Raw genomic sequence first — 22564 nt, forward strand, 5'->3', positions numbered from 1 at the left:
TTCTTCTTATCCAATTTGATGCTTTCATCTTCATAATGAATGGTTCAATCCAGTGTTTCCCAAAGTACCAGTCCTGGGGGAAAAAAAATCCCGGCCTTTAGAAAATATACAAATTATTGCTATGTGCTATTATTGCGAATAAATAATAAACAGTGCACATTTCATCATTTTTCGTTTTTTAATTTTTGTTTATATTTCTGGGCTGCAAAAAAGGGTACTGAAAAAAACCAGGTCGCAGCTATATAAAGTTTGTGAAACCCTGGCTCAAACTCATACTATAAAAACTCATCATCAGATGATCTAAAACTACTTCAGTTTCTTCAGCTGTTGGCCAGTTCTGAGTTGATTTTGGTGTATATTCATCATTTTGCACCAAAAATGAGCTGCTTTAGATTTTCCTGGCAGCACTTGTTCTGTTGTTTTTCTTCTTTATCTGGTGTGGTCCCCAAATAATTACTTTTTTCCTGAAATTTGTGCTATTTTCAAAGATGGCTGTCTGGCACTGACAGATCTTGCACCTTGTCCTTTTGCTCTCTACTGTACCGTAAGCAGTGCACAACGTTTTATACTCTTTGGCTTAGTGGCGTGTTCATATTTCCTTATTTGATTAGTCATTCCAGTGGAGTCCTTAACTTTTTGAACAGTCCCCTGTGGCTGTTGTATTAAGATTCTAATGTTTTTTCCCAGACCATCAAGAGCTCTGACTTCTCCTTCTCGCTCTAGGTTGTTGCACTTAACATTGATACTAAAGTTCAGTGGTAGCAACATTGTGGTCACAAACCTGACAGTTAAAGAAAGTGCTGTCTTAAAGCGTAATTGAAATGATTTTAAGTACTTGAGTTTATCAGTGCTAAGGAAGTCATATTTCAAATGCTTACCATGCAAGTCCTAGTTAGAAGCTGACTGGTATGCTTTCTGCCGAGCTCACAACTGGCCTTTTGAATACCTACCATGAGAGAGAGAGAGTCAGATTGGTTTCTTGATTTTAAGGCAAAATGAGCATGATAAATATGATCCTGCAGTTTAACTTTATCGTGAAAATACTAGTACTTGATCTTTCTCTGAAATGGAAAGAACAATTCAAGACTTGTGCTGGGATGATAAAACAAAATTATCCTGTTTAGAGAACAGAGAGCTAAAAGTATTAAGCTTAAATTTGAACCAAATTAATCTTACACATTACTATCTTACATTACTATTATTTGCATTATGGTAATTCATTGGAGTGCCATTGTATTCCTGGTAGCAATCCAAAGTTCTGGTACAATGGAAAAGAAACTTACTGAGTGAACCAGGGTCAGAGAGATTATTTCAGGGAAGATTGATTTAAACTAAACTAAAAGGAAATAAAATTTATTCATGATTTAAACCAGCAAGCAGGAAGCCTTTATTCAAATAATTTATTTTTGTTTGATTTTATGTTTGTACTTTTTAGTTATTTTTGAATGAAAAGTTGATTGTTATTGGTTGGTAACTCTAAAGACATGTCCATTTGCAACTAAATATAAATATAAAGTTGTTATATAATATATTTATATAACTGATATAAATATAATATTACACTCAATTTGGTGCTTCTTGTTTCTAATGTGGAAGATACACTATTGTAATACACATTAATTTAAATATTTGTATAGTTTAACACACATTCTTTCAGGTTTTTAATTTTTACATTGGTTTCTAATTTATTAGTTATTTTTTGACTTGTGGTTGTCAAGCTCTGAACAATTGAAGTGCACAAACCCAGCATTTTTATTATTTAAGTGAAACTACCTTCTATGTGATGTTCCCTCTAATCTTTTCTTCAGCCACATGTGGATTTTTTCTGTCCAAGTGCAGAATATTTTTATGTGCACTGAAGCATGTGCACTACTTGTAGAAATAAAAACCTGGCTGTGGGGGCTTTGTTAACCAGCTGGGCACATGTGAATGTCTCCTGAGTGGGTGCCCAACTGCTCAGCTTACAGGGAGTGCTGATTATGTGTAGAATACAGAAGTCCCAAGAAAAAAAGAAAAAAAATTGGTCAAAACATTCTGCATTTAAAACATGCTGATTTACTAAAACAAATGGTGTATCATTTATAGTTAGTGAATTGTACTGATTGCTTCTGGTCACCATGTTCTTCACAACCAGTTCAGTGGTTTGACTTTCTGTAAAACGTGGTAGCAAATATTGTATTGTTTAATAGTACTTTTAAAATTTGATTTGAATGGTTTGATAGTATATAGCCAATTTTAAGCCTGACAAGGTACCATAATTTCAAAAGTGATTATAAATAGGTTTTGTTTGTAGAAAAGAACCCTGCATTTTGATTTAAATAAATACACTAGCTCTTCTCTAATCTGGGTGTTCTCAATCCATGAACACTTGTGGTTCGGACCTTGGCTAGAGGAGGGGGAAGGGCTGCCTCTCCCCTTTTGTCCCCACCTGGGAGAATGGCAGTGCAGCAATGCACTTCTATGGAGGCTTTTCTCACATATGCCCCTTGAAGTGGGGTGCCAGGTAAGCACCCCACCCTCAGACACCGCAGCACCCTCCATGACCTGGAAAATTCAGGAATCCCACATATCCGATTTCCCAGAGTTGTCGGCTAAAAGCTGTTCAAGTGTATTTCTGATGATGTTCTTTTGTTTCAGTCATCAGTTTTTATGTAGCCGGGGAATTCTTGGCAGAAATATGGTCTCACAGAATCACAGGGCTGGAAGGGACCTCAGGAGGTCATCTAATCCAGCCCTCTGCTTCAAGCAGGATCAACCCCCGCTAAGTCATCGCAGCCAGGACCTTGCCCAGCTGGGACTTAAAAACCTCAAGGGATGGAGAATCCACCACCTCTCTAGGCAATGCATTCCACTGCTTCACCACCTGCCTGGTGAAGTAGTTTTTCCTAATATCTAACCTACACCTTTCCCTCTTCAACTTCTGACCATTACTCCTTTTTCTGCCATCTCACACCACTGAGAACAGTTTCTCACCCTCCTTTTTAGAGCTCCCCTTCAGGAAGTTGAAGGCTGCTATTAAATCACCTCTAAGTCTTCTCTTCTGAAAACTAAACAAGCCCAAATCCCTCAGCCTATCCTCGTAGGTCTTGTGCTCCAGACCCTTAATCATTTTTGTTGCCCTTCACTGAACCTACTCCAGCAAATTCACATCCTTTTTATACTGGGGGGCCCAAAACTGGATACAATATTCCAGATGTGGCCTCACCAGTGCCGAATAAAGAAGAATAACTACTTCTCTAGAGCCGTGTCTACACGTGCACGCTACTTCGAAGTAGCGGCACTAACTTCGAAATAGCGCCCGTCACGGCTACATGCGCCGGGCGCTATTTCGAAGTTAACTTCGACGTTAGGCGGCGAGACGTCGAAGTCGCTAACCCCATGAGGGGATAGGAATAGCGCCCTACTTCGACGTTCAACGTCGAAGTAGGGACCGTGTAGTCGTTGCGCGTCCTGCAACTTTGAAATAGCAGGGTCCGCCATGGCGGCCATCAGCTGAGGGGTTGAGAGATGCTCTCTCTCCAGCGCCTGCGGGGCTCTATGGTCACCGTGGGCAGCAGCCCTTAGCCCAGGGCTTCTGGCTGCTGCTGCGGCAGCTGAGGATCCATGCTGCAGGCACGGGGTATGCAACCAGTTGTCGGCTCTGTGGATCTCGTGTTGTTTAGTGCAACTGTGTCTGGGAGGGGCCCTTTAAGGGAGCGGCTTGCTGTTGAGTCCGCCCTGTGACCCTGTCTGCAGCTGTGCCTGGCACCCCTATTTCGATGTGTGCTACTTTGGCGTGTAGACGTTCCCTCGCAACGCTTATTTCGATGTGGTGCTGTGCAACGTCGATGTTGAACGTCGACGTTGCTAGCCCTGGAGGACGTGTAGACGTTATTCATCGAAATAGCCTATTTCGATGTTGCTACATCGAAATAAGCTATTTCGGTGTTGGCTTCACGTGTAGACGTAGCCTAGATCTGCTCGAAATGCTCCTCCTAATGCTGCTCCTAGTATGCCGTTAGCCTTCTTGGCTACAAGGGCACACTGTTTACTCATATCCAGCCTTTCATCGGCCATAACCCCTAGGTCCCTTTCCATCGTACTGCTGCTGAGCCAGTCAGTCCCCAGCCTGTAACAATGTTTGGGATTCTTCCGCCCCAGGTGCAGGACTCTACACTTCTCCTTATTGAACTGCATCAGATTTCTTTTGGCCCAGTCTTCCAATGTATCCAGGTCCCTCTGGACTCTCTCTTTACCCTCCAACATATCTACCTCTCCTCCTAGTTTTGTGGCATCCTCAAACTTGCTGAGGGTGCAATCCAGTCCCTCATCCAGGTCATTAATAAAGATGTTGAATAACACCGGCCCCAGAACCGAGCATTGTGGCACTCCGCTTGAAACAGACCGCCATCCAGATATTGAGCCATTGACTACTACCCTTTGGGTAGTGGTCTCCCACTAGTACTTACCGTAGTCATAAGTGACAAAGTACCCAGTTTATTGGAAAAGATGTTTTCAGAAGATGAGCGTAAATGCTTAATGATGTGTATTTGTGTTTTTCTTTCCATTTCATCTTTGTTTTGCTTTTGTGTTGGCTTTTATTTTTTGTGTGTGCGCGCGCACATGCACATAATAGTCCTGGTGATGGAAATAGAATTCTTCTCTAGAAGAAGCCATCTTTATTTATATGATGGCTAAGGGAGAGAGAGCCTGGAAATCTGCAAGAAAAATTTGAAGAATAAGTAAAGCCATTTGCACTGCTGTACTCCTTTAAAAGAAGGATCATATCCTTTTCACAAGCATTAAAGATTATTTAAAAGAAAAAAAAGCAATAGGATGTTATGCCATTTTACTGTTTTAGAGAGAAAAGGTAAGTGAGGTAGTATCTCTTACTGGTCCAGTTTCTGCGGGTGAGACGCACAAAATTTTGAGTTTATGCAGAGCTCTTCTTGAGATCCCTTTTTTCTCTAATATCCTGGGACATGGCTACAACATCACTGCATCTTTTTGGCTTGATGTTGCTAATTAAAAATTGTCTTTCTTGCACTGAAAGAGAATGAGCATGCACTGGTGTGAATGTTAAAATTTAAATTCAAGATTTTTCATTCAAGGAATATTTGTGATACATTGAATGATGATGTGTCCAGCACTTACACACAAGAAGATTATTTGGGCATTTTAATTTAGAAGTAAACTGATTTATTAGAAAATCTGTTTTGAAAATGTTGAGAGTGAAGCAGTTACCTTATCTTAAAAGTAAGATATCATACATTTGGGAGGAAAAAATCATGCACAAGTATGACTATTACTTTGAAAGGTGACTGAAGAAATGGCTTGGGTAGAGGCCTTCATTTCTTCTCTCTCATTCAGTCAGAACAAATCTGATCAATTTTACAAATAAGACATTAGTGAAACTTTAGGAGGTTAATGGCTGGATGATCAAGTCAACAACCCATGAACGCTTTTGTTTTTCCTGTAAGCCCAAACTGTAGTTGGTCCTATAAAGATACGTGACCAGGCCATCTGTTTCTGGAACTCATTTTGGATTTGGTACTTTTCCATTCAGGGTGAGAAAATCTTGAACTGAACACAAAGAATTCCCACTTTGGGCAAAAGAGATAGAAAGTGGGGAACCAAACAATGTGGTGGGGGAAGAGGGAGGGCAAGGGCAGGGAGTATCAGTGGCCTTATAGCTGAGTCCTCCCAGAACAGCACACTGAGCCAGCTTAGTAATAAGCTTAGATATTAGCAGCTAGATTGCCAGGACTGACTGGACAAAGAGATTAAGTAGTCCGGGGGTAGGAGGGCCATAATATTGGATGAGAAGCCTTGGACTGGAGCCACTGGCCTAGAGAACTGAGGTGTGTATGCAGACCAGGGATATGGATCAGTTTAGCAACCAGTAGGTAAGGGGGGCTTAGACTGGCTGATAAGCAGTCTGGTACTGGAAAAGATGTGGTGACTGAGTCTGGAATGGAGAGTTTGATGGAGTTGAGACTAGCACTTGCTGGTTTTGAGTTGAGATTAGGTTGACTAGATAAGGGAACAGAGACTGGATGGAAGAGCTCATTTGGGGGGAAAAAAGGCTGGGGATGGGTTGGGGGAACAGAGCAGAAGGGATCAGTCCTGGGTGGAACAGACACAAGTGTCTGCCCACTTGATTACAGCCCTCTGAAGAGTTTGGATGGAACCTCAAGATTCCTGAGTATCACAAGTCTGCTCTCCCTAAACGTCTGTGAAACGCACTGTAGTGCAGGTAGTAGTAGTAGTAGTAGTAGCATCCTTCTGTCTACGTAGACTATGGATCACGCCCTTCATAGTTCCGTTTGGCATCCTCATTTGCAGCGTCGGCTGTGACTGTGAAGACCCACATAAGAGTGACAGTCCTTGCTGCATCTGCTGCATATGTAATGGGTGTCTGGCAGGTCCTTGCTGTGCTTTCTGTGGGCTCGCTTCTCCTTTGCTAGCTGTGTGATCCTGAACTCACCCTTCTGAAGGCCCTTGTATAGTTCCTGCCTCCATCTGCTGCGATCGTCTGCCAGCTCCTCCCAGCTGTCTGGCTTGATGTCTACTTCCCTGAGGTCTCTCTTGCAAACATCTTTGAAGCGCAGCGTCCGGGAGGTCTTTTGCGAGAGGCTAGATCACCATACAGGATGTCTTTTGGGATCCTTCCATCATTCATCCTGTGGACGTGGCCAAGCCAGCGGAGCCGCCGCTGCCTGAGGAGGGTGTGCGTGGTTGGGATTCCAGCTTGCTCAAGGATGGTAGTGTTGGACACTGTCCTTGCACAATATTCCAAGGATGCACCTGAGGCAGTGTAAGTGGAAGACGTTCATCCTCTTTTCCTGGCGGGCATACAGGGTCCAAGTCTCGCTGCCGTAAAGGAGGTTTGCTGAGGATGCAAGCTCTGTAGACTTGCATTTTGATGTGAGTGTACAGCTTGTTGTTATTCCACATTCTCTCGTTGAGTTTGGACAGAGTTGTGGCTGCTTTACCGATCCTACTATTTAGCTCAGTCTCCAAGGACAGGGTGTCAGTGATGGTGGACCCGAGGTAAACGAACTTGTGGACGACCTGCAGGTCCAGGCAGTGGATAACAGCCTTCCATCAGTTTACCCCTTAACTCAGGTGGCACTGTGGCGTGGAGTATGGTGGCTATGAAGATTCCAGACCTGTTGATGACCCCTGGTGGCGTCAGCCTGATGTAGAATGTCAGATTTTTTTTGGTTTATTATTTTTAAAACCTAGGAAATTACGCATGAAAAAAGCAATGTGCAAAAGAACAATATTAGGGTTGCAAATTCCAAAGTTAGGAGATGCCAGAATTGTGGACGTCTGTACAACCTTAATTTTGGTCCCATTCACAAGGATTATGGAACAGTCTTTAATTACATAATCATGTAATGCTTGTTCAACAGGGCCTCATTTTGTGTTGTTTTTTTTTTTTAGAGTAAGCATTGGCAGTTATAGTATTTAGAAAGGTGGGCTTTTCTGAATGAGTAAAAAACTGTCCTGTAAATCAAATAGTAATAGTACTTATAAATGAAAACTACTCTGGCTGAAATAAGAACTTGTGGAATCACTTACAGGATATTAACTGTTGAGGTTACAGTTCACTCTGTTCCTGTGCCCTGAAAGAGGAAATGAACTAAGAAAAAGTGCTATAACACAGAGGAGACAATAGTCGATATGACTCTGACTATTCATTTCATGAAGACAAATGGTATACTCAGTTCAATGCAAGGAATGTCTCATGGCAAAATCTGAATATTTTACATTCAAATTTTTATGCTTGGGGCCTCAAAAATTCTCATCCTCTATTATTAGCCTGTGTGACTCCACACTTGTGCCATTACAGCCCTCAGTGCAAGGCCATGATTATATTTGCATTATCAATCTGCTTCCTGTTAGTAAGCTTTACAACAATATAACCTTGTCTCCTTTGCTTTTTGTGGATCTTGTTTCTCTCTCCTCTTTTTTTACTCTACCTTTCCATCCTATTATGTGCACTGTGGTGTTGGCGTGAGTGTCTTTCCATTTTTTTCCTTGACATACTATTTTATTTTTCTTGACATACTCTTTCTTTCTCAATGTTATCTCCTCTTGATCTCCACTCCTACATTTTTGCTTACTTATATATTCCTGAAGATCTCACTCTCCTCTTCTTCTTGACTAATGTAGCCCACTAATTCAGATTCTTGCTCTTACGTATGAAGGATTCCACCACCTGTGGCCAGTTACAAGAAACACCTGTGCCTTAACATAAGTGCAGCTTGTGCTTTCTCACTCTCATGCTTTCCCTCTACTTGTCTGAGAAAACAGTAATAGTCTGAAGGCTGGTTTTCTTCTGTTCTTTCCTTCCATACCAAAAGGTCATGAGTGATACCTGGACTGTTCTGCTCTCAGGCTTAATCCTTTTCTTCAAAGGGAAGGAACCAGCTTCTCTATCTCTTCCCCACCCTGATCAGTGTTCGCACCCCATTTGAGCAGGTGTTTAAATCCCTGGCTATAGCACATGCTATACAGAAAACACAAACCTTAAAAAATCATAGTAATAGTTTTAGGATCTGGGAAAGCAAAGCGATTAGCTTCAGAAGGAAGGTGAGCATCTTGAAAACATGTTTTACGGACGTGAGACATGGGTGATAATGAAAGAGTCAAAGAGAAGGATATTGATGTTTGAGAGGAGTTGTTCTAGAAAGATCCTGAGAATAGGATGGATGCAGAAGGTCACCAACGAGGAATCATATAGGAAGATAGAACCGAAAGAGAACCTACTGCAGAAGGTTATACAATGGAAGTTAAAGCTGTTTGGGTGTATCTGCAGAATGAACGACAAACGAAATATCAAGACCCTGGTTTTTGGTATAATGGACGGTTCGAATAGGAGAGGCAGACCCCACAGAGTATGAGCAGATGATGTAGTAGATTGGTGTGGAGCTAGTCTGCAGAAACTAAGCCACTCCAGACTGGAAAGGGAAAGATGGAAGGAAATAGCAAGGGAGACGTCAGACACCAATGGGCACTGAGACTATGGCTGTTGATGATGGTGATAGAATGGCAATTAACTAGTGCAACATATAGAAGTGTATGTAATACTGAGTTTTGCCTGTTATACTGATGGAAAATTTTGGGAGTAAGGGCACTTTGAAGTTGTGCAGGTACTTGGAAGTGCCCGTGGCTATACAGCATGCCAGCACTTTGAAGTTTACAACTTAGAAGTTGCCGCAGGGAGAATTAGCCTAATGAGGTGCTGCATGTTCATTGCAGCACTTCATGATCATTCCCAGGTCTGGCTGATTAGTGTAGATGCAGCCTTAGTAGAATATTTTTGGCAGGTGCCTCACATTATTATTCTATCTTCCTTTTTTCCCCAAGGAAAAATACATTTCTGTTCAGCCACGGTTCTCCATGTCCCAGCCAGCAGTTTCGGTTGACTCATACTCGGACACTGGCAAGAATGCAAATATCAAAAGCTATACAAATAATCAAATAGGCTTGGGAAATTGGTCTTGTCAGTTTCTTTGCAGAAATGACACACTACAAATATGCAGAGGAACCGCAATTAAGAAAAAAGTATCTGCCTTTCGACTTAAGCTGTCTGGCCTCTGTTTGTTCATATTTGCAGTCTAGATGTTTGGTTCAATTCCTAAAGGTTGTGACATCATAGATATAGACATCTTTTAAAAGGGACTTGTTAATTGTGCTACTTAATGTGCTTTCATTTTTGCTCTAATTACTTCTCGAACAAGAGGACATGCGACTGTTTATCGTAACTCCTTCCTTTCCACCCCAAAGTGCCCATGTATATCACATTTGGCACTGCAGCTTAGATTGACTTAATGTTAAAAATAAAATCATCTAAGCAAAGGAGCTGCTGAAGATTGTTCTTATTGTCACAACTCAGCAATGTAATGGTTGTCCTAATTCTCCATTTCTCTCTTGCCTCCAAAAGAGCATACTCCTTTCATGTTACTGCGGATGGTCAGATGCAGCCTGTACCTTTCCCTCCCGATGCCCTCATTGGCCCAGGAATCCCTCGCCATGCTCGTCAGATCAACACTCTGAATCATGGGGAAGTAGTGTGTGCAGTTACCATCAGCAACCCCACAAGACACGTTTACACTGGTGGAAAAGGATGTGTCAAAGTCTGGGATATTAGCCAACCTGGCAATAAGAGTCCTGTCTCTCAGCTGGACTGCCTGGTAAGCAAACAGGAACTTGTGCACAAGGGTAAATTCTCCTTGGAGACCCAATAAGGAAATTGCTCTCCAGGCCTGGATTTTATTCATATTATAAGGAAATATCAGGCAGTTCTGTTTCCTGCTTTAGGTACGTAATTATTTTTTTAAAATAAAATAGTTGCAGTGGTGAGGGAAGAATTGTGGTTTGTTCTTCATAGATGTGATCACTAATAATCACTTCAATAGGAGTTGCAACGTGTCTGATTACAATACAGGGATTGGCCTTGAACATGATACAGCACTAAAATGCCTTGGCTCTCATGCAGAACAAAAACTTATATTTGTTGAGAGCTGACAGTGAGTTCAGTGCTGTATACAACATGGAGCATTGGCTCCAGAACATATAAAATCAACTGAAAAAGATTGAAAAGAAAAGCAAACAGTAAACTATGCATTGTGAAGCCAAGTGCTCTGTGAAGGGTGTAAGCTGTAAATCCGTATAGTGCCTATTTTAAAATACAGCAAGGTTGCTCTCAATATTCAGTGGTGTAGGTACAAACGAAGGTATGCAGACAAGCTTTGCTGTGATTTTCTTCATTGCTATCTATCCCCACGTTAGCCATCAAATGTCATTGCTGAATATGTACAACGTGCTTTGTGGAGCGCACAGTCCTGGAAGCGGTGTTCAGAGCTATTTAAGTGTAGGTATGTAACTATCATCATCTGATGAAGCAGGTCTTTGCCCACGAAAGCTTATGCTCCAAAGTATCTGTTAGCCTATAAGGTGCCACAGGACTTCTTGTTGTGTTTGTCTAAGTGTAGGTTATGCAGTCTTACTGCTGCATACAAGAAGGTCAGCAAGGTCTGCTACCACAGAAATGATTGCTCTTCTATAGTAAGGGAAGTGTTCGCAAAACAAATAGTAATATTTCCATTCTAAATGTTTTGAGTTATAGGAATTATCCTTTGGCTTCTGTAAATCTCTCACTACAATGATTTTGCTCTTTAAAATGAGGTGATCATGATAGCCAATAATTTATAGAATAAAACTTGTGATGGCTGAAGCCTAGACTTTTTCCCCCCCTAGTACTTCCTAGTCAGCAACATTATCACAAATGTGGTAAGAGCTCTGCTGACAAACAAAGGCCCAGTGTAAGCGTCAAAAGCAGTAAGGTTAAAAGCAGTCAGGATATGCACAGAATGAGTAGCTATAAATGGTAAGCACAATATTGTTCAAGGGGGAAAAATCTACAGTGGTCTTGCACACTGTTTTTTAAAGATGGTTTCTTCGCACTGCCAAAGTAAAAGGTCATTTGCTCTTTCGGAAATATTCCTACAGTGTTGGCAGTCACAGCAAGAGGAGAGCACTTGTATAGCAAGCAAATTCTTGGCTCTGTTAGCTTGGCTCTGTCAATTGGTAATGAGATGTAAGAATTGCTCTCCATCAGATTCAAAATAAAGTAGGCTTCCGTGCTTGCAATATGAAAACTGTCGCTTAATTTCTACAGCTGTACTCTCTGCTCAGTGGTGAGAGGCAGGAGATTGAAGCCATAGACTCCACTGATGAATTTTGTGTACTTTGGCACCAGGAGAATACAACCTTTTTAAAACTTGGATGCTGCATGGACCTTGTCATTGTTTATTTGCAATAGACATTTATTAATATAACTGAGGTGACTTGTATTACACAGAACAGAGATAACTACATCCGCTCCTGTAAATTGCTGCCTGATGGATGCACCCTCATAGTTGGTGGGGAAGCCAGTACGTTATCCATATGGGACCTGGCAGCACCAACTCCTCGTATAAAGGCAGAGCTGACATCTTCTGCTCCAGCCTGCTACGCTCTGGCTATCAGCCCTGATTCCAAGGTCTGCTTCTCCTGCTGTAGTGATGGGAACATTGCGGTGTGGGATCTGCACAACCAGACGTTGGTCAGGTGAGTTATTCTTACTTTCCAAAGGATTTTTACTCGTTATTTTTTTAAATAATTACCTAAATATTTGTTGAACAGTAACAGAGAGAGAGCCATGCTAGTCCATACGCTATCAGAAAAAAAAAGTAGTCTAATAGCACCTTAAAGACTAACAAAATAATTAGGTGATGAGCTTTCGTGGGACAGACGCACTTCTTCAGATCATAGCCATACCAGAACAGACTCAATATTTAAGGCACAGAGAACCAAAAATAGTATTCAAGGTTGACAAATCAGAAAAATATTATCAAGGTGAGCAAATCAGAGAGCAGAAGGTGGGGGGGAGTCAAGAATTACATAAAGCAAAGTATGCAAAAGAGCCCCTATAATGAACTAGAAAATTCCCATTCTGTTCAAACCATGTGTTAATGTATCAAGTTTAAATATAAAAGAGAGTTCAGCAGCTCCCTTTCCAAACTGCTGTGAAAATACCTCTTCGGTATCTCCATCAAGTATTCATAAACCTGAATTACCCACCAGGAGACATTTAAAAAAACAAAAAACAAAACACAAATCAACAGGGCCAGACGAATAGCTAGAGACCAGCTACTCCAAGATAGATCCAAAAACAGAACACCACTGGTCATTACCTACAGCCCCAACTCAAACCACTGCAGTGCATTATTAAAGACCTACAACCTATCCTTAATCAGGATGCCGCACTCCAGAAGGCCCTAGGTGACAGGCCTGTTCTCTCCTACAGACAACCTCCCAACCTTATGAGGATTCTCACCAACAACCCCAGTCTATACCACAAGAACACCAATCCTGGAACTTTTCCTTGCAACAAGGCCCGCTGCCAACTTTGTCCACATATCTATTCTGGAGATACCATCACTGGACCTAACCACGTTATTCACAGAATCATGGGCACATTCTCACGTTCCTCAGCTAACATCATATATACCATCATGTGCCAACAATGCCCAGATGCTTTGTATATTGGACAGACTTCAGACTCTTAGACAAAGAGTTAAAGGGCACAAAACAGACATAAAAATACTCCTCATCCACAAACCGGTCAGCCAGCATTTTAATGGAGTGGACCATTCTGTTAATGACTTAAAAGTTTGCGTCTTACTGAAGAGGAATTTTCACAACACTCTTGAAAGAGGCTGCTGAACTCTTTTTTTATGTTCAAATTCAACACATTAACACGTGGTGTGAACCGGGATGGGAATTTTCTGGGTCATTATATGGGCTCATTTGCATACTTGGCTTAATCTAATTCTTGACTCCCCCCGCCCCAACCTTCTGCCTCTCTGCTCTCTGATTTGCTCATCTTGATGGTTTTTTTTCTGATTTGTCAACCTTGATTACTTTTTGTGGTTCTCTGTGCCTTAAATATTGAGTCTGTTCTGGTATGGCTATGGTCTGAAGAAGTGGGTCTGTCCCATGAAAGCTCACCTAAGAAATTATTTTGTTAGTCTTTAAAGTGCTACTTGACTGCTTTTTTTATTTTAATTTGGTTTAGTTCTGTTCTGTTTTAGTTCTCATACCATTCTTGATACCATAGTTTCTGAGTGCAAGATCCACAAAGGGATTAAAGCAGCTAGCCCCAAAATTTAAATCTTCAAAATTCATGCTCAGTGGCTGCCTAATGCTGTAGTTTTCTGACGTCCTTAGACCCCTATATTTCTGCCACTGTATATGCACAAAGCTGCCCATATTTTAAACGCCAAATTGCTGTAAAACCAGGGGGATCCTTAAATTATGCATCTTTCATTATATTGCCTCTGGGGCCTGATCTAGTAGCTGTCCATACTGTCTACCCAAGAGTTCACACCAGATGAGATCCTGCACAAACCAAATACATAGTGACCTAAAGTTAGGTTTCTCACTCAGGTTCTGGAGTTTCAATTTCAAATCCTAACTGCATAACTCAGAGCAGGGATTTAAAGCCACATCTGCCACGCGATGCTCTAATACCTGCACTGGTCTATGGGATATTTGGGGACAAGTGGTTCCAGTTTTGCCTATCGAAACTTAGTTTTAAACACTTAAATATATATTGGAGAGGAAACTTGAATTCAGATTTCACCAGTGAGTGTCCTAACCGTCAGGAAATAGAGCTATTCTCACTAACTCTAGAATACTTAGATATTCACTGGGCTAGAGTGAGCAGGATGGAGAATGCACCCCTTCCCACAAAGTCTTGTATCCAGAATTTCCGTGTTGTGATGATGAAAGACAGCAAAAATATCTAGCCCCAAAACCCCTTGGGTCACTACAATTGAAAGTCCTTCCTGTTCTGGCATAGTTTCTAGATGTCCTTGGACAGACTGGACGTCCATTCTTACCTGACAGTTTGGAAAGAGAGGCTGCTGAACTCTTTTATATTCAAATTTGACACATTAACACGTGGTTTGAACTGGGATGGGAATTTTCGAGCTCATTACAGGAGATCTTTTGCATACTTTGCTTTATCTAATTATTGATCCTCCCCCCCCACCCCTCTGCTCTCTGATTTGCTCACCTTGATGATATTTTTCTCCATTTGTCCACCTTGATTACTATTTTTCGTTCTCTGTGCCTTAAATATTGAGTCTGTTCTGGTATCGCTATGGTCTGAAGAAGTGGGTCTGTCCCACGAAAGCTCATCACCCAATAAATTATTTTGTTAGTCTTTAAAGTGCTATTGGACTGCTTTTTTTGTCTAAATATTTGTTGTAACAGCATAGCGGCTTCCATGCTAAAAGTGCCTTATAGCTAGATCCTGATGTCTACAGAAGAGTGACTCCTGCTTAAGTAGATGTTAGTTTAGTGATTTCAACCTATGGTAGAAGACATTCTCCCAGCTCATAAAAGCCCTGATCAAGAGCCCAGGAAGTCAATATAAAAATTTGCATGGGTATCAGTGAATTTTGAATGAGTCCCTAGTCGTCATGCGCGTGTGCACACACATTATTGGTGACGTCTGTTTCTTTGTTTTAGCTTGAGCTTTGTTACATAAGTATTAAAAATCACTAGGTGATAAATGGTAACAATTGGATTATCCAAAACTGATTTAGAAGAGTGTGGATTCTGCCAACTATATCAATAAGACATGAAATACCAATCATTCTTTGTGCATGAGAACAGAGTTTTGACAAGGCTTTAAACTTTTGACCATGTGTTCTTTGGAAAACTTCTTGTGCAGTAACTTCTTGGCATTTGCAGTTGACTTTTTTAACAAATAGTTGATTACATTGGCATTGGGATGCACCAAAGGCGTTAAACAAGGGTTGGGGCACCTCTTCCAGTTTTTCATTTAATCATAGTATAAATAACATTAAAGTTGAAATGAGTTCGTGCATTCTGTTTTCGATGCCCTTCCTTCCCAGTTTTCACATTTTTAAGATACTGGTTTTTGCAGGGTTTTTTTTTGTGGTTAATAAGTGATACTCTTTGCAGCCAGTTTATAATTATTTTGGGATTAGTTGGCGGTGAATGTAATCAACTTAATCCTCACATAACTAATTTTCTTAACCTCCATGACAAACCAGTTGAATGTGCGAGAGGCAGCATACATTTCTAAATGTGAGTGGCTAACATGGTAATATCTTTTTCTGCCATTATACAGAGGCTGGATCTGGAGTTGCCTGGGACCGTTGATTGTATAATAATGTTGTGGTCCATTGAAAAACCAGCTTTTGGTCCGTTAGTACTAAATTTGTAAAGATCCATGGTATTCTAAGGAAATGGTGCCTAAATTAGGAATGGGCCTGATTCTCACAAAGGGTTGAGTGTACACAATATCTGTCTCAGAGTGGGCACCAAACAGAGGTGCCCCAAATCCTAGTCACTCTTTAGAATTTAGGCCCAGATTTGGATGTTAGTGGTTAACTGATAAGCCTCATCCATTTAGGCTAAGTAAATATCTTACTAGCTACAGTTAACTGGTGGAGGGTGGAGCAGCATCCCCCTGCAACTGCAAGCTGGGGGTTGCTCCAGCCCCATTGGAGTAGTCCCTATGGCCAGGGCAGCTGGACAGGCCGCTCCAGCCCAGCCACTGCCATGGACAGGGGCTGCTCTGCCTGGCTGGAGTGTCCCTGCCTGTGGCACAGCAGGTAGGGAGCCACTCCAGTCACGCACACCTTTAATTGGGTAACTGGTTAAACCTACCAGTTAACCAATTAAACGGGATTTACATCCCTAGCCTGGATATGTGTACAAAAGATAAATGAAAAGCCCTTTGAATGTTTTGATCCACTAATTAAGTTCTGGCGTGTCCTAAGATACGGATTTAAGAGCTTCTGTGCACCCTCTTGTAATATGTTTAAATTGTCTGTGTACAAATTATATTTTTCTAAGTTTTATGATGCTCCAATGAATGACCAAGACTAACTGCCATAGTCCTTTGCTGCATCTTCCTTTGCCTGCTACTTTTGCTAATTGTGATTTCAGACCAGTGACTCAAAACAGAACCTGCCACATGACCCTTTGTATGGTAGTTGTAAATGATTTATAGTGGAGTCCCAAAAGTGTCTTTTTTTTGCCCTGCAACTTTGACACTAAGGCATAGGACTTCCCCAATGACAATTGCTAGTGAAAAAATGCAGACATCTATGAAGATGTCTGCCTAAGGATTAAGGAAAACTTGAAATGGCCCTTTGTCACTGGGAGCTGGGATTTCCTCATGCAAAACATACTGTTTAGTGACAACGAGATCTCATGACCTACTACAACTGAGGGCAAAATTTTGCTGATTCAGTTGTGGGGAGAGTGGTGTTAGTTTTCTGGATTCCTTCCTGTTTTTTATGCAGCCAGAATGTCCAGATATTTATCTTGACTCACAGATAAATGGAAAAAAAAAATGAACAAACAAAAAACGCCCCCAGAAGTAGCTAGTTCATCCCGTGTATAGATTTTGAATCCTGGTGATCCAGTCATTTTTCCCAAGTGTCATGACTGTCGTACTTTAGGTTTTAAATAGCTTTCCTTCCTCCCTTCCAGAATCTGATGGGAAATATTTGCTTCCTTTTGTTTAGCTAGCTGTACTTCAAATCATTTCCCTAACACCTGCAAATAGGTTCTTGCAATGTGTGCATTTCATGTCCTGCCATAGGGCGGGGCTGGCTCTTGTACATCAGCAGACACAGAAGAGATGACACATACACGTGCAGAATCCAAAACCAACAACACAACAGTGTTTACCTTGAGCTCTGGCAGGAAATCATTATTCAATCTGGTTTGTTTTATCAGGCAATTCCAAGGCCACACAGATGGAGCCAGCTGTATTGACATTTCTAATGATGGTACCAAGCTCTGGACAGGAGGTTTGGATAACACAGTCAGATCCTGGGACTTGAGAGAGGGGAGACAGCTACAACAGCATGACTTCACATCACAGGTGACTAGTTTTTCCAACTTTTTTTTTTTTTAATTTTGCCAGTTTATTTAGGATGATACTCGAGAACTAAATCCAGTGCAAGAAGGGAATGTTTACTTTGCTGTTAGAAGCTAAAACATTTTATGTGTTTTGGAATTCCTATAGATTATTGGCTCACAAATGGCAACAGTTAATGGACAGCTCACTTGCCCCCTGCCAAAGCATAGTTCGAATTACATGAGTAGATAAGAGAATAGGGAAATATTTAATTGTCAGAATTGGAACTGTAGTGTTGCCTGCGAACATTTTGGAATTTTAGTCTTTCCTCCACTGTGCTATTTCATTCAGTAACATCGCAATGAGAGAAACACTCTCTTCATTTAATTCCCCCAGATCTTTTCCCTTGGCTATTGCCCTACTGGTGAATGGCTAGCTGTGGGAATGGAAAGCAGCAATGTAGAAGTACTACATGTAAATAAACCAGACAAGTATCAACTACATCTTCATGAAAGCTGCGTGCTGTCACTTAAGTTTGCTTACTGTGGTAAGTTGGCCTGAGCACAGCACTGGGCTCCAGGAGTTCCTGTGTTCTAATCTCTGTTCTGTTTATTGTGTGACTTGGGGAACTCACTTTGTCTTTCTGCCTCTTACTTGCCATCTCTAAAATGATGATCATACCAATCTGTCTTCCTCCCATGGTGGTTCTGAGAATTAATGTCTGTAAAGTGTTTTCTGTTTGCAAACACTTGTTTTTATAATAGTATTATTACAAGGAGCGACCACATTCCTATGTGGTGGGTTTCACATTCCCTCACACCCCTCCTCCCCACACAAATGTAAGAAAAAGAACATGTTGTTGATTAGCACTATTTAAAGCTCTTCGTATTAACCAGCCAGTTAATGATCTGTGAGGTTAATATGCTTATTGAGTTAAACTTCATAAATGTGAGTTGAAAATGTAAAATCTGTCAGTTGTTGGATGTTTTATTATATATTCTCACAGACTTTCTGTTAAATTTCTAGGTAAATGGTTTGTGAGTACTGGAAAAGATAACCTTCTTAATGCCTGGCGGACCCCCTATGGAGCCAGTATATTCCAGGTATTAGTCACAGCTTTTTCGATTTGTTTAGGGAAAAAAAGGAATAGTGGCATTGCAAAGATTGCACTTTATCTTCAACTACATGCTCAACTTTATTTGAAGCCAGAAATTAGTGTGTTGTAGGGAAGATGAAAGAGCTATTTTTGAACATTATATTTGAGTGATTACCAATGTCCATTTCATTTTTGGTGTGTCTGCACCCGAGGCACCAGAGTTGGAAATTTTCCCCTTAGCAGTACCCATAGGGACAGCATTTGTGTCCCCAGGCACCGTGTGCTGCTGCCCATACCTCCCTCAGTTTCTTCGGCTTGCCTGGGATCTGTAGGCAGAGTGCCTCAGCATGCTCCTGCAAATTTCTCTCTATATGGAAATTATCTTCCTTTATGTAAATAGTTAAGTTAGTGCTATTCATTGGTGTTAGATTAACGTAGGATTTATTTATTTTTCTTGGTTCCTTTTTATTCATAGATTATAGACATCCAGTACTGGGGTACACATTGGTCTTAAGGGTTTTAAGTCTTGTGCTGGCTACAAGAAATCTATGCCAGCAAGTGATTCACCTGCCTGAGGGTTGCCTTTTTGTGGATCACATTGAAATTCCTGCAAGATTTGCAGGGACTTCAAACCTCAGACAAAAAAGGACTGATAGGTAAGACAGTGCCACATCCTCATGGAGGCCACCCTGCATCCACCTTCTGCCCATCTTCCTGTCAAGGAGGGCATCAAATTAGGATGCTGTTCCTGAAGGCACGTCTGATGAGGAAGAAACATGGAAGATCAGACCATTTGTCAGAGAATCCAAATCTTGGATCCATTCACAGATCAAGGTCCCAAGGATTATCCATTACTAAACAATTTGAGAACAGGTTAGGGTATCCTCTGGGAGGTTATGCTGCCTCTTACCAACCTTTTCTCATCAAGGGGTATCGACTCCAGCATGCATGCCTGGACCATTGGGAAGGATCTTTGCTACGGTGCCCACTCCTTCAGTGCAACAATGATAGCACTAGGAAAGTCTCTTGATACTGATGATGATGCTGGAGACCTGTGTGGCAGCATCAGATTGCTTACCAACTTTCTTTCTTGAGACCTGTTCTGGTGAGGTGATGCTCCGTATCTTGGATCTTAGAGTACATGGACAGTATTAGGTCCTGTAAAATCATTATCCTGGCTGTTTGTGTCAGTGTGCAGTCAAAATGAAAGGACTTTCAGCGTCAATTCAGAGGATTTCATCATGCAGCCATCTCTGCAATGATGTTGCCTATGTAACCCCTCCAGACAGGGTGGAAGCACACTCTACAAGATCTCCAAAGCTTCAGAAGCTTTTTTTGGTTCATGTACCTGTAGCAGACGTTTTGTAGAGAAACTTGGTCATCATTGTACATTTACTCATTATGCTACATCTCAGCCTGTCCAAAAGTGGCATCATCTTTGGAAAGCAGTATTCCAGTCCTTGTCAACGTAGGCTCCAAAAGCCAACTTTGGATTGTACTTCTTGTGAGTCACCTCAAGTGGAATGGACCAGCTGCTTAATGAGACCCACCCAGAGGCTCAAGGGTTGTCATGCACAGAGCTGTCTGACCAGGAGAAGGGCCCTTCTCCCTCAGCTACAGCAGCAGTTCCCTGCTGGGTATGGAGCAGCCTATCTTTCCCATCCAGTAGGATTGGAATATAAGGAGGAAGGCGGGATTAAGTGATTGTGGTCCCATAGTGATGGGGGTCAAGAGGGAGAAGAGAAGGGAGGGAAGGGGGTTCTGGGGAGTCCTGTCTCCCAGCTAGGTAGTGGCAGCCAGAAGAGAGAGAGACTACTTGGTTTACAGCAGTTCTTGAGAAACCCTGCACTCAGACTGCATGGCATGTGGAGGGAGGGGTGTTAGTGTTGGTGAGGTGGGGGTGGGGAGCAGTGTTTCCTGTGAGCTGAGCACTTGGGCTGCTGACCACCCAGCTCATTAGCAGAGCACCCACAACCACCCACAGTGGGAAGCATGTGTTTCTATTGGTGGTGCACATCCACACATGCCTTGGTGCACATAAAATTTATTCCACCCATGGCGAGGAGTTTGTGGTACTAGTGCCTGCAACTCCCATATGCAGGAATCTCTTTCAGCCCCCCGTTTCCCTGCTGCTGTCAGGGGCAACAAGAGTCAGGCTGCTGCCCTGACAGGAGCAGTTTCTGATGCCACTGACACTTTGGGAAACTAACCCAGCTGGGCTGCCTGTCACTCACAAGAGACAGAAAACTGGGTTCACTGAGTGTACACATACACACACCTGAAGTGGATGGAGGCATGCAACATGTCTCAAAAGACCAGCAGTTACTGAACAAAGTACTAACCCTTTTTTGTTTTTTTGTTTTTTTTCCATCTAGTCCAAAGAGTCCTCATCTGTGCTTAGTTGTGACATCTCTGTGGATGATAAATACATAGTCACTGGCTCAGGAGACAAGAAAGCTACAGTGTATGAAGTCATCTACTGAAAAATATAATGGGCACATACCTTAGAGTTGAACTGGGCCAAATGTTCTTAATTTGTAGATGTAGAAAGGTTTTACCTTTTTTTTTTTTTTTTTTTTTTTTAAAAAAGTGGGGGGGGTGTCAAAATACCAGTTTCCAGATTTTGACATGAAACCAAATAGAAGGTAACATCCAGCAACTAGGTATCAGCTACCTGGACCAAATGAAACACCAGAGGCAAGATGGACAGATGTACCCTAGGTTTCTGAGATTTAAAAAACAAAATTGAAAAACAAACAAACAATCCCAAGAACTGAGTCTGCTGATGAATGCTGAAGCCTTTTATTTTCTTTCTTTGTGAACTCATGCAGAACTTTCTCATTGCTTGAGTATGTGGGATTACCTTTCTTTTTCTTGAAGTTCAACTTGCATTCTGTCCTGTGTAGAGCAGTGGTGTCTCAGATGAATTTGTTTCCTGGTTTTGCATCTTGTGATATGTTTTTTTTTATTTTTGTTGAAGGTCAAACATTTGTATAAATTGTAAATATATTTGGTTTATTACAGTAAATGCTTTAGTACCAACAATCTTTTTTGCTCTCACTTATTAAGTGATCTATTTTGAGACTTTTGGGGGATATAATTAACTTTCATGGAGAAAATGCAAAAACTATGTAAAGTTTGAGAACAATGTCCTAAACTTTATTTACTAACAATCTCTAAAGTTCATTATCATTCCTGAAACTATAGTTTCATATACAGGTTTATAAAATTCATTAGCAACTGTTCTTTGTGCTACAGAAAACCTAACAGGAAAAATTTTGAAACTGATCAGTTAGTGTCAATATAAAAATTGAAGAACAATTCATAACGCTGTTGATTTAATTATAGTTTTTCCTCAGAGTCCCAATATGTATTTCATTTGGCAGGTGTAATATGCATATTTAAGTCTAATTAGGACTCATTCAGCTCTTTCCAAAACACATACAGTAAGGTGTGACTTTTCAAATGCATCCGGAACTGCATTTCAAACTAATACAGCCAATCTCTGGTGTATTAAAGGGAGAGTAAAGTGAATAAACATTATTGGACAAATTGTACTACTCTAGGCTCTAGTTTCTCTTTGGAGAAATGATGTTGCCTGGCAGCAGATGGTCATTCTGTATATCCAAGACTCTCTGAAATCTTAGTGCGGGCTGCATGAGATAAATTGGATGGTGTCCCTGCCATTTATTGTGTCATTGTATATGGTAGTTTGGAGGAACCATGCTTAGATGTCAATTGTGAAAGCTAGAAGCCTCACAATTATCTGACTTGGCATCATGTACTTGAAAAATAGAGCTGGAAGGAGTATGTGGGAGAACCGTTACTTCTGATGCACTTAATTTGTGTATATGTTGGAAAACTGTCTGCTATGATAGTTCTAATTTCATGATGCACTCAAATACTATGCTGATGGAGGTCATGTATGTACCTTGATTCTAGATGATTGGCTACATAACGGTATTATATATGAAAAATACAAAGGAACAGGAGGGACGTCTTTGAACTAATGCTTCAGATTA

The 22564-nt window shown here is 41.3% G+C and overlaps 1 protein-coding gene across 2 annotated transcripts in view; it reads left to right on the forward strand.

The window, feature by feature from the left end:
* Window positions 1–22074, forward strand: part of TLE1 (TLE family member 1, transcriptional corepressor) — a 94205-nt gene extending 72131 nt beyond the window's left edge. For both annotated transcript variants that reach the window (XM_074994719.1, XM_074994718.1), the window contains exons 15-20: window positions 9935–10184; window positions 11855–12102; window positions 17323–17470; window positions 17843–17993; window positions 18473–18549; window positions 20918–22074. In XM_074994719.1, coding sequence (XP_074850820.1) covers window positions 9935–10184; window positions 11855–12102; window positions 17323–17470; window positions 17843–17993; window positions 18473–18549; window positions 20918–21025 — 982 coding nt within the window. In that variant the 3' untranslated portion in view covers window positions 21026–22074. The remainder of the gene's footprint in view (window positions 1–9934; window positions 10185–11854; window positions 12103–17322; window positions 17471–17842; window positions 17994–18472; window positions 18550–20917) is intronic.
* The last annotated feature ends 490 nt before the right edge of the window (window positions 22075–22564 follow it).

Source organism: Carettochelys insculpta, chromosome 5, assembly GCF_033958435.1.
Source record: "Carettochelys insculpta isolate YL-2023 chromosome 5, ASM3395843v1, whole genome shotgun sequence".
Taxonomy (NCBI): domain Eukaryota; kingdom Metazoa; phylum Chordata; order Testudines; family Carettochelyidae; genus Carettochelys; species Carettochelys insculpta.